Source organism: Eufriesea mexicana, unplaced genomic scaffold (genome assembly GCF_001483705.2).
Source record: "Eufriesea mexicana isolate 0111107269 unplaced genomic scaffold, ASM148370v2 scaffold100, whole genome shotgun sequence".
Classification (NCBI taxonomy): Eukaryota; Metazoa; Arthropoda; class Insecta; order Hymenoptera; family Apidae; genus Eufriesea; species Eufriesea mexicana.
The window spans coordinates 241257-253436 of record NW_016908280.1 but is presented as its reverse complement, the minus strand read 5'-3'; the positions used below and the strand labels follow the sequence as shown (position 1 = coordinate 253436).

The following is a 12180-nucleotide window of genomic DNA, read 5'->3' as shown; positions in this document are numbered from 1 at the left end:
ATATATATAGCCATTGCAATGTTATAGAATCTGACTGGAAAATTCAATTTTATTGACACCCTACCTCTACAATATTTATATCTGTTTCTAATGTCATATTTAAAATATTCAAAGGAAAATCACGTTCTCTGTCTTCTCTGTTGCAGTGCGTATTGTACCTGTGGGCGCTCAAGGTGTGCTACCCAAACAAACTATTTCTCCTCAGAGGTAACCACGAGTGCCGTCATCTCACGGAATACTTCACATTTAAGCAAGAATGTAAGTAGTCTCTCTTTCTTTCTCTTTCTTTCTCTTCCTCTTTTTCTCGCAGAGCGTTCTCGAACGTTACTCACCGATATTTCTCCCCCGTTCGATAATTTTCGACCTTCGTTCCCGAGCTTTCCGCACTTCGAGATCGGAGAGATACGTCGACACGATTTGTCGCATTTTCCATTGGGACCGAGGATTGTTCAATTTTTCGATAACTTTTGACGGGACTCGATGGACCTCGATTTTCGACGAATTTTTCACCCACGGCTCCATTTCCCCGATGTTCTCGCGTTGAAATTTCTATGAAATCGCAAGCCAATACACGGCTACCCGTCGAGATAAAAATCAGCCTTCGGAGCACAAAGAATTCCGTCTGCCATTCGGTTCCGGTTTCCCGTGCTTCCCTTTTGTCCGGAATCCCGCATTCTTTATTACGATGCTCGGCTAAACCGATTTCCCATCCACAAACGGATCTCCTTTTATTACGATACAGGAAAAGAGGATTTAAATATCGTCTATTATTTCCAGTTTACCTCTTTGAAATTACCTTCGAAGCGCCGCCATCTTCAGCCTCTAAATAACCTTCTGGCTACTTTCCTCAATTTCTTCCTTATTTTTCTACCAGTACAACATCTCCGCCTCTTTGTCGCCATCTTCTCTCCAAACGAATATTTATAATCCGCGAATAAACGAATTTACAAGCCCCGTTTCTTCCGTTTAGCCTCCATCAGCCTGTCGTCCCATCGTCCTGTTTCTCTGAACGCCGAAAGTCAGTAGCCTCCATTTTCCCGATAGCCACGGATCGGACACAAACCGTGTAATTGTTTACGATTCGACGGAGCCATCGCTGGATCCGTTTAGAATCGCAGGCCCATTTGTCCAGAGTCAAAGAGGAAGCCCGGAAAGCACTCCTCCGTGCAATTCCGTGATCCCCCAGTGGGTACCGCGTGCAATCAACGATATCTCGAGGCTCTCTGCGTGGCGCAGCTGAGGCAGCCCGCGGAAAACCGTATCGATCCTGGAAAATTGTCCGATACTGGGTCAAGCCACGTGTATTTACGAGGCTCGCGTTAACCCGCCACCGTGTTACGCTCGCGATTTTAACCGTGTCGAACGCGAACCAGGTTAAGGTCAAAGGCCCAATGGATTGTCTCTGGATGACAATGAAACTGGATGACTTGGACTCGAGTAATTTCATTATCGCGCGAGGAGTACACTGGGAGAATCGATGCACAGGTGTACGTGTCAGTTGGTCCGGGTTAGAGAGGCTTCGGGTGACCTAGGCTGCTTAATCGCCTGCTTAATGGGGTACTTGATGATGTATTTAATGGTAATGGCTAGTTAATGATGGAAGCTTGTGAAAGTCTAGAATGTGTTCCGCAAATGACCATGCGAGGAGTTGGCAGGGAAGATCGTCATCAATTTGGTCTGTCGATATCTGGTAGACGCGATGTCGAGGAGGCACGAGTGACTAGGTCCATGACGAGATTGGTAATTAGTCACTCCGAGGGGAAAGAAGGGTCGTGTAAGCACTGTGTATATAGGGTAGAGTGTTAATGTATTCAAAAATTTTTTGAAGATTCCGGATCTATGTCTGCCTGTTCGTCTTCTTCGTCAGACGATGCGACAGGGTCCTATTCGTAGACGTGACACTGCAAGTCGATAGCGATAATTGGCGTGATGTGTCTTCACTATTGCGTCAGAGAAGATGAACCTTGGTATTATGGTCTATCAGGCCCAGTTTCTTTCATCTTGACATCAAAGCAGTTATAGATATTTGACGAGGTATAGTCATATTGGCAGCAACGCAGTTATAGATGTTTGACGAGGTACAGTCTAATTGGTAGCAACGCAGTTATAGATATTTAACGAGATAAGATATTTGACAAGCTATAGCTCTATTGGCAGCAACGCAGTTATAGATATTTGACGAGGTATAGTCTAATTGGCAGCAACGCAATTATAGATATTTAACGAGATATGATATTTGACAGAGTATAGCTCTATTGGCAACAACGCAATTATAGATATTTGACGAGATAAGATATTTGATAGAGTATAGACCTATTGCCAGCAACGCGGTGCAAGCTCGAGTTTTAGCTGGATATTAGAGAGTTAGTACATCCCAAGAGTCTGCCAAAACTCTCTTCTGTTGCGCCTCGAGTGCACCTCGCTTGTAATTCACTCCCTTTAAACCTGACAGGGAAAGACGAAAGCAGAAACGTCCACACCGATGGTTCAATAGCCGAATTCGTTCCGCTAATTCTCGAAATGTCAGCGTTGAGAATAGCAAGTGTTCTACTCGAATGTTACTTGCTCGCTTGTTACTGGACAAGTTTAGACATGTCACTGTCACTTAGCCGCGATGTTTACTTTGGACGGAGCGCAGACGAACCTTAGGTGAGTCATCAGAGATGTACACCCAAAGTGTACATCTAAATTCCTCTTTATCTTCGTCATCCTCGCCGACCCGAGTGTCCCATCTCGGCCACAGAGGAGACCACACCCGACGGCCTCCGCTAAGAGGACAAAGCGCAATTGACGCGAACGAACGCGTGGAACACACAGGGACAGACGAATATAATAATCAAGACGTTCGTTCCCCGGCCCCGTTAATTACACACCGCCCGTAACATCTCCGACACGCTCGTGCACGCTTCTCCTGCTCAGCTCGGCCTCCTTTCCCGCTCACGCTTCTCTCGTTGTATTAACGAGCAGATCGAGTTCCGTCCCCTTGACTTTCTTTTGATGCCAGTCAGACATCGCGCTGAGACACTCCAGAAAGCTCATTTGCGAGCTTTTGACCCGAATAAATAAGTCAAGAACGAAACGATTGCGAGTTCCGTCGCGGCATGGACGAACGAGCCTGCCCTGTCGGCGCACCCGCGACTCCGTTGGCAAAGAGGAACCGGAACGAGGTTGCCGGAGTGCTTCCGGGATAGATCAGTACGAATCAGAGGATTACGACGTCGCTGGAGGAAGGAGGCACGTCGTTTCCAAGATCCGATATGACTTCGGGCTCTGATCGCGCATCCACGATCAGCTACGAACAAACGACTTCCCGCTGGAAACTTATTCGTATATTTTTATTTTACGAATATCGCTGTTTTAAGCACGTTCAAACTTTGGTACTTATTGACATATCCATTTCGGAAATTTTGTATCGAAGGAATATCGTGAGTATCGATGAACGAAAGCACTATTTCGAGTTACGGTAAGCTTTATTATGCGACGGAGACTAGTACACGGGACGCGATGTCTGTCCCCCACTCTCATCGCCTTTACCAGGGCCCAGTCCAAATGTTCGTGGTCCGCGAATCATGGGGGAAAGTCCTAAAGACATTATGGCGACATCATTCTTATCCTTGCCTGCTTGAAGTAGGTCGAGAACTCTCAGTTTCCTATATATAGTTTCCAAACCTTCCAAGAGTATCCATGTCTGAGACAGGGCCTGCTAGGTAGCCTTACTGATGGGCCCACTAGTGGGCCCAGGACGAAACGCATCCCTTCCTTTTCCTTTCGTCCCTTCTAGCACCACCGCCATATCGAGGATACCTGCGACCAATCCGATCACATCAATGGTAGAGTGGGCCCCCCGCAACGTAAACCAGGCCCCCATTGACTGTGGGCTCCTCGATGCCACTAAGAGTGAAAACAATATATTGGCTTTCTTCTTGCGTTCCTAACTTTATAAATTTTATCACGGTTTATTCGTTATCGTGTTCCCATTGACTTTGGGACCTCTAATTGGGGCCCACATCGATGGACTCCTACAGTATATAAATTTTATCACGGTTTATTCCTTATCGTGTTAGGTTAATCTAAATTGTTCATTATTTTCTGTCCTTAATAATATATTTGACGAGATATAGTTCGATTGACAGGTCTCTGCTCTGTCAATGCGAAATTATGAAAATGGCGCCCGATTTTCGAGCCTAAATTACTATACCTACTATCCAGCTTAGAACACGAAGGAAACGGTACCTATTTGATAATTTCAACGATCCTAAAATTCTTCCCGCGATCGATAATAGCGTTCGATGACTCTTGAAAAAGTTGAGGACCAACATGTTAGATCTTGGAGTGGACAAACGGACTGCCGAAGCGTCGTTGCGGAGAAAATGGAGGTCATCGAGTTCAGCCATGGAGTTGAGCCATCGACTTCTAGGACTTGACGAACAAGAAGGATTTCCTGTCAATAAAACGACCCCTCTAGGCTCCCCCTGACGGGCATCCCGAAGATTTGTCGACGTGGCAGCCGGACAGATTGTTGCTCGTGGCTGTCACTCGAGATCTCCCGCGTGGATCTCGAGAGTTTGCTCGAGAACCGGGTCCTTGGACGTGCAATCGACTCGTTTGCGACTGCGGAGGTTAGGATGGCGGAGAACATGAGAAGGAATAAGAGGGTGAAGTTTAGAGGAAGAACCGAGCGGCCGGAAGTCGGTTAGTGGGTTTAGGAAGTTGAGGAGGTCGGGGAGACACTTGGAAGTTTGTAACGGATGGTTCTTTTAATGGAGGTCTTAGGTTCGATTGTTTTAGTTGCTTAGAATGCTTGTTTTAGAAAGTAAATAGCAGCCAAGGTAAAGAGAACTGTTGTGCGAGAGAGAATGGGAGGCTGTCGCTGTAGAATGGTTTATTAGCAGAATTTAAGGCTATTCCGAGGTTTCATTAGACCCCAGACTAATCTTTAGACTTTTCGCTAAACGTAGATCAAACTTTAATTTAAATTTTAATTGCGTTTGGTTTGATTTTAAATTAGATAAATCTGTCGAAACTTTATTTTCTTCGTCAGCTGGTTACTAAACGTGCAGTTTTATAATTATTATTAATATATTCAAAATATTTATGCAGTTGGTCGAATGTCGATAAGAAGAGTTTATTATTTATTTATTTTATTTATTTATTTATTTATTTATACGGGATTATCCTATTAGAAAAATTGTAAGAAAATTATGACACGGTATAAAACGGTATAAAATTAATGGTAACAAAGAAAAATACAAATAAAAAAGAAAATAAAAAATATACAAATATGTAAACGGATGAGATGTATATACAGGTAACCCTTCTATAACACGGTAGATAGGTTCCTAGAAAATTCCGTATTTTGTGAAACCGTGTATGAGATCCAGAGCCAGTACAAAAAGGGGGGTTACGTTATAAACTAAAACAAATTTTAATCAAATTTTACTACAAACAATTTTTTTTTTAATTCTACATAAACAACTTAATTTTTATTAGAAATATAAATGTATGTGCAACACAAAACAAAAAAGAAACAAAAATATTATTTTAATTCAACGCAACTTTAATTTAATAAATTTCTTCATCGTCACTGCTCATATAGAAGTACAGTGTTATACAAAGATTTTTGCAATTTTTTCTTCTTGCGTTCCTAACTTTATAAATTTTATCACGGTTTATTCGTTATCGTGTTCCCATTGACTTTGGGACCTCTAATTGGGGCCCACATCGATGGACTCCTACAGTATATAAATTTTATCACGGTTTATTCCTTATCGTGTTAGGTTAATCTAAATTGTTCATTATTTTCTGTCCTTAATAATATATTTGACGAGATATAGTTCGATTGACAGGTCTCTGCTCTGTCAATGCGAAATTATGAAAATGGCGCCCGATTTTCGAGCCTAAATTACTATACCTACTATCCAGCTTAGAACACGAAGGAAACGGTACCTATTTGATAATTTCAACGATCCTAAAATTCTTCCCGCGATCGATAATAGCGTTCGATGACTCTTGAAAAAGTTGAGGACCAACATGTTAGATCTTGGAGTGGACAAACGGACTGCCGAAGCGTCGTTGCGGAGAAAATGGAGGTCATCGAGTTCAGCCATGGAGTTGAGCCATCGACTTCTAGGACTTGACGAACAAGAAGGATTTCCTGTCAATAAAACGACCCCTCTAGGCTCCCCCTGACGGGCATCCCGAAGATTTGTCGACGTGGCAGCCGGACAGATTGTTGCTCGTGGCTGTCACTCGAGATCTCCCGCGTGGATCTCGAGAGTTTGCTCGAGAACCGGGTCCTTGGACGTGCAATCGACTCGTTTGCGACTGCGGAGGTTAGGATGGCGGAGAACATGAGAAGGAATAAGAGGGTGAAGTTTAGAGGAAGAACCGAGCGGCCGGAAGTCGGTTAGTGGGTTTAGGAAGTTGAGGAGGTCGGGGAGACACTTGGAAGTTTGTAACGGATGGTTCTTTTAATGGAGGTCTTAGGTTCGATTGTTTTAGTTGCTTAGAATGCTTGTTTTAGAAAGTAAATAGCAGCCAAGGTAAAGAGAACTGTTGTGCGAGAGAGAATGGGAGGCTGTCGCTGTAGAATGGTTTATTAGCAGAATTTAAGGCTATTCCGAGGTTTCATTAGACCCCAGACTAATCTTTAGACTTTTCGCTAAACGTAGATCAAACTTTAATTTAAATTTTAATTGCGTTTGGTTTGATTTTAAATTAGATAAATCTGTCGAAACTTTATTTTCTTCGTCAGCTGGTTACTAAACGTGCAGTTTTATAATTATTATTAATATATTCAAAATATTTATGCAGTTGGTCGAATGTCGATAAGAAGAGTTTATTATTTATTTATTTTATTTATTTATTTATTTATTTATACGGGATTATCCTATTAGAAAAATTGTAAGAAAATTATGACACGGTATAAAACGGTATAAAATTAATGGTAACAAAGAAAAATACAAATAAAAAAGAAAATAAAAAATATACAAATATGTAAACGGATGAGATGTATATACAGGTAACCCTTCTATAACACGGTAGATAGGTTCCTAGAAAATTCCGTATTTTGTGAAACCGTGTATGAGATCCAGAGCCAGTACAAAAAGGGGGGTTACGTTATAAACTAAAACAAATTTTAATCAAATTTTACTACAAACAATTTTTTTTTTAATTCTACATAAACAACTTAATTTTTATTAGAAATATAAATGTATGTGCAACACAAAACAAAAAAGAAACAAAAATATTATTTTAATTCAACGCAACTTTAATTTAATAAATTTCTTCATCGTCACTGCTCATATAGAAGTACAGTGTTATACAAAGATTTTTGCAATTTTCTTATCGTGTTAGAGCGAAATCGTATTGTAGGAGGGTTATCGCAATTTATGAATCGTGTTATAGTGAAACCGTGTTGTAGGATGCCACGTTGTAGAAGGGCTACCTGTATTGATATATACATTATATATACATGATTGATATACACATATAGATGTATGTATATAAGAAAAAAATTTTTTTACAGAGTAGCTGTTAATTATGTTCGATACTTTAAACTGTCCGAAGCTAAAAATACGTGACACGCGAAATTTTTCTTTACAACCACAGAAATGTCGCAATTATTTAACGTTAGGGGTCGTATCGCGTTATCCAATATAAAATGGCGTAATTCGATTTTCCCTCTCGAGGCAAGAGAAAGCGTTACACGAACGCAGAAACGAGATAAAGAATAAGAAAGAGCAGAGAGTACGAAACACTTAATCCAAGAAGCTCGAGAAAAGAACGAACCCTTTCTGCTGCTCGAAGCGCTAAGTTTTCCCTCCTTTACTTCCTTTACTTTTCACTCGGGGCAACGAAAATTCCTCGATAGTGGGATTTATTGTTCTCCGTGGACAGAGGGTGGCCACGTACTCGGTGGATGGAACCCCGGATCCGTCCTTCCTTTTACGACGTCTCCACGCACGTGCACAGGGAAACCTGCGCGAGGTCTCCCAGACCCATCTCGTCTACCTCGCAGCCCACCTCCATTGCTCTCCAGAGCCTTTTCTCCCCTTTGTAACCCTGTCTTCCCTATCCTTCCGCCTCCTGCAAGTGTCCCGTGCCTTTTGTGGCCGTCAGCCGACAAAAGTCCACGTATGGTCATTAAAAAGGTGTCAGCCAGCGCGGAGGACTCAGCCACGACTCTGTCCGCCATCTTGGGTAATTGACGAAGAGCGCGAGACTCCCTTTGAGCGCGAGTTTCTCGTCCCCTTTTTTATTCGATTGTGTAAAGAGAGACGCTCTTGTTGGTCTTGGGAACGGTGTAGATAATGTTTGAGTGCCTACGAAACGGTCGTTCCCTTAATAGCGACGATAATCGGTCGTCAAGTCACCCTCGAGTCGAATCTTGCGGGTGGAAGGTGTTGGGTCCGAGTGTCTTTTAACGCGCTCGTTTGATGAAGTATCTGATAGAATTGTAGTGGATTTTCTGGGCTCTCCGTGGTAGCTAAGTCCTTGGAATCTTATCTTTTCGTCTTCGCTGACGAATTTTGAACTGGGAATTCAGAAAATCGGAATTTTGCTATATTCTGTTACAATTCTAAGTCCCTCTTAGTAACCGAGAACCGGAAGTCCATTGAAAAAATATTATCTACCTCTTTTATTCGTATGAAAATTAAATAGAGGCTCTAGAACACGATCTTCCTGTCGTAAAATTGGGAAAATCCAAATTTGAGGATCCTCTATTTTAATTCTAGCTGCCTCTAGCTTCCTCTAAACGAGCTGCCTCTAGCTCCCTCTAGTTCCTTCTAGCTTCCTTCTAGCTTCCTCTAGCTCCGTCTAGTTCCTTCTAGCTTCCTCTAGCTCCCTCTAAGCGAGCTCCCTCTAGCTTCCTCTAGCCCCCTCCAAGTGAGCTGCCCCTATTTCTCTCTAAGCGAGCAGTCTCTAGCTGCTTCTAGCTCCCTCTAACTTCCTCTAGCTCTCTCTAACTTCCTCTAGCTCTCTCTAACTTCCTCTAGCTCCCTCTAACTTCCTCTAGCTCCCTCTAACTTCCTCTAGCTTCCTCTAGCCCCCTCTAAGTGAGCTGCCCCTATTTCTCTCTAAGCGAGCAGTCTCTAGCTGCCTCTAGCTGCCTCTAGCTCCCTCTAACTTCCTCTAGCTCCCTCTAACTTCCTCTAGCTCCCTCTAACTTCCTCTAGCTCCCTCTAGCTCCCACTACCTTTCTCTATCTCCCTCTAGCTCCCTCTAAAAAAAATTAGTTCCACAAGAATAGAATTTTAAAGAATTTAAAAATATAAGAAATACATCGTGTAAAATGTATTGCAGAAATTATACCGTGTGAAAAATGTATTGCAGAAATTATACCGTGTGAAAAATTATTTCTTTCACCTCCTATCTCTCGTCCTCTCGGCCATCCACGTCGAACTAGACGATCTTCCTCAAGGATCCCTCGTTCCATTCACGACGACACGGCGAACGACAGCCAGTCAATTTCGAAAAGCAACTTTTCCTCGCGCCCTTTTTACCCCTCCCTCCTCCCCCCGTTCCGCGGCCCCGGTACTCGCGTTTACCCGTGGACACAAAGAGCATCCAGCTCGCAGACGAGGAAACTGCGGAATAAAAAAAAAGCTCGGGGAGACAATGGAGCGTATCGAATCGCGTTTTAGCGGCTCGTGAATCGCGAGCTGATCGTGCAATAACGACGCGTGTCCCGCTTTTGTGCTTTCAGGTAAAATAAAATACTCGGAGAGGGTGTACGACGCTTGCATGGAGGCGTTCGACTGTCTGCCGCTGGCGGCCCTCATGAACCGACAGTTCCTCTGCGTGCACGGCGGCCTCTCGCCGGAAATTCACTATCTAGGAGACATACGCAAAGTGAGTAGAACGTTCATTGAGATATCCTTATTGGGGCAACGGGAGAGGTCCCTTTGGCGGTTGTGTCGTGTAAACCTGCTGGATTAATTGACTCGGTAAAACGAAAAACTGGGAATTTATTTAAAATACGAGAAATAGTTAGAAATAGCGTCAATTCGGGATTTCGGTGGGACAATTTGTGAAAATTTTATGCTTAATTTACATAAAAATTGATCTGGTAGGTGAACGAAAGGAGTTAGAATATTTGCGAATTGGAATAGATATTGGAGAATTAATTGTACGTATATTGGGAGAAAAATGGGAGATTAAAATTTCATAATATCGATCGTGCAATTATTATAGTAGGCTTGGTGGTGGAAGATGAAGTTAATCGTTTTGAATTTAATTTAATTTTTGAATTTGAATTTAATTTAATTTAAAGTGAAATTCGTTCAACTATGATCCACTTTCTGCCAATTATACGTGGGCAATTGTGGACCAGGCTTTTGGAAATCTTTTGGAAAGCCTTTGGAAATATATTCGAGGCTTCTAGCCTTTAGATTTTTCCGCGATTATCGACGATTCGTTGACCGATTCCGAAACTTTCGGTTTGGACGAGGCAGGCTCCGATCGATTGTCGAATTTTCGTAAACGACGAAATCGCCTGTCAACGGAACAGTGCTGGTGTTATTGGAGCCTGGCTGAGTATCGGAGTACCGGAAACACGGCAGGGAACCGATGTGCTGCCACCTGCTGTATCGATCGTTCACCTAAGCCATATCCACCTTGACGCAGCGAGCACGCACCGGTGCTACACGTACACGCACCCTTCGCTTTTCGAATCACCAGGGAAAATTAGGGAAAATATATTAAACTTGGAAAATTCTGTAATCCCTTTTCGTATAATTTTTACATTTTCTCGTGATCAGTGAAAAATTCTGAAAATAATGCAGAGTTTCAATCAATTTATCGTAGAAATTTCGGGTTTGCAATAGTCTCCTCGGGTTAGTGGAATTCTAGGGTTTTAGTGAGAAATCTGTGGTTACAGGAATTCTAGTGATTCGACGAGAATCTAGTGACTCCGAGCTGGTAGAACATCCAGCGTTTTAATAAGAACTCTAGGATGATTGGAATTCTAGTTACCTTGTAAGAAATCTAGGTTTAAAGTCTAAGGTTTTAATAGAAATTTAAAATCTAGGGAAATTCTAGTGGGTTAATTAGAAATGTATTCTTATCGGTTGTATTCTTGGATTTGTATTCAGAAATCTGGGATCGGAAGAATTCTAGTACCTTAATGGGAAATCTAGACATATCGGAATTCTAGGGTTTTAATAAGAAATCCAGGCACGTAGAAATTCTAGGGATTTAATGAGAAATCTGGGGCCACAGGAATTCCAATGGCTCCGATAAGAAACCCGCGATGAAAAGAATTCTTGGGTTATAAGAATTCGGAATAGTTTCTTCGATAAATAGCCTAGATCGCTATGATCATAAAAGAATTAAATCTTCACAGACAAATTGATCGTGGTTGGACATACCTGCCTCTATTTGCGATCATTTCATTTCCATTAAATCCAGAAACTATTCGTCGGTAACATGTATACGGGATTTTATCGCCACGCAGCCATTGCTCGTTTCTGTAGCCTCGACAGTGGCGTAGCTACGCGTAATCCAAGCACCATATGTAATGGGACTGACATATAACAATCTACAAAAAAGAGAAAAATATAATTTTACTATAAGATTTCGAAAAATTAAGAAAGTTCAAAGAGAGCGTTGATAATTCATAGAAGATAAGAAATATCCTAAACTCTGCGCGTAGCTCTTAGCTTGGTATCGTTCCCAAAAGTAATTTTTTGGAGAACGATACCAATTACCAGGTCTCACCACGTGGAGGTGACTACGCATCGGGACCCAGACATGCGCCCTAGTGGCGCAGCCTACTGGCGCTATCCGTATCAAAGGTAACCTAATCTAACTTGGAGCGAATTAAGTTAAAATGACTCTACTGACACTTTATTATATTTCGTGTCTTACAAAAGGGATTTCGGTTCGGTATACTGAAACTCTACTGTCGCAACGCTAAGATATTTTCAAGTTCCCATAACAATAGGGAATGAAATATCAAACACGCGAGCTAATAGAAAATCGCGACGCGCCCGAACGAGTTCGCGATTATTCGAAAGACCGACTAGCCTAGGCGATGTACTCCCGTGTACAGAGATAACTTCATACCTCGGCACCCTCCCGATCGGGCCTAGCTCAATTCCAGTCACTGTCGCACTCGCCAAGACTTACACGTGGACCAAGGATAGTCCCTGAACCAATGAAACTTCTAGTGTCAAC

At 42.4% G+C, this 12180-nt stretch overlaps 1 protein-coding gene across 4 annotated transcripts in view; it reads left to right on the top strand.

Moving 5' to 3' along the window:
- LOC108554981 (serine/threonine-protein phosphatase 2B catalytic subunit 3) overlaps nucleotides 1-12180 on the top strand; it is a 312798-nt gene that overhangs the window by 220664 nt on the left and 79954 nt on the right. For all 4 annotated transcript variants that reach the window (XM_017910442.1, XM_017910439.1, XM_017910440.1 and 1 more), the window contains exons 4-5: nucleotides 147-258; nucleotides 9710-9855. In XM_017910442.1, the coding sequence (XP_017765931.1) occupies nucleotides 147-258; nucleotides 9710-9855 (258 nt within the window). The remainder of the gene's footprint in view (nucleotides 1-146; nucleotides 259-9709; nucleotides 9856-12180) is intronic.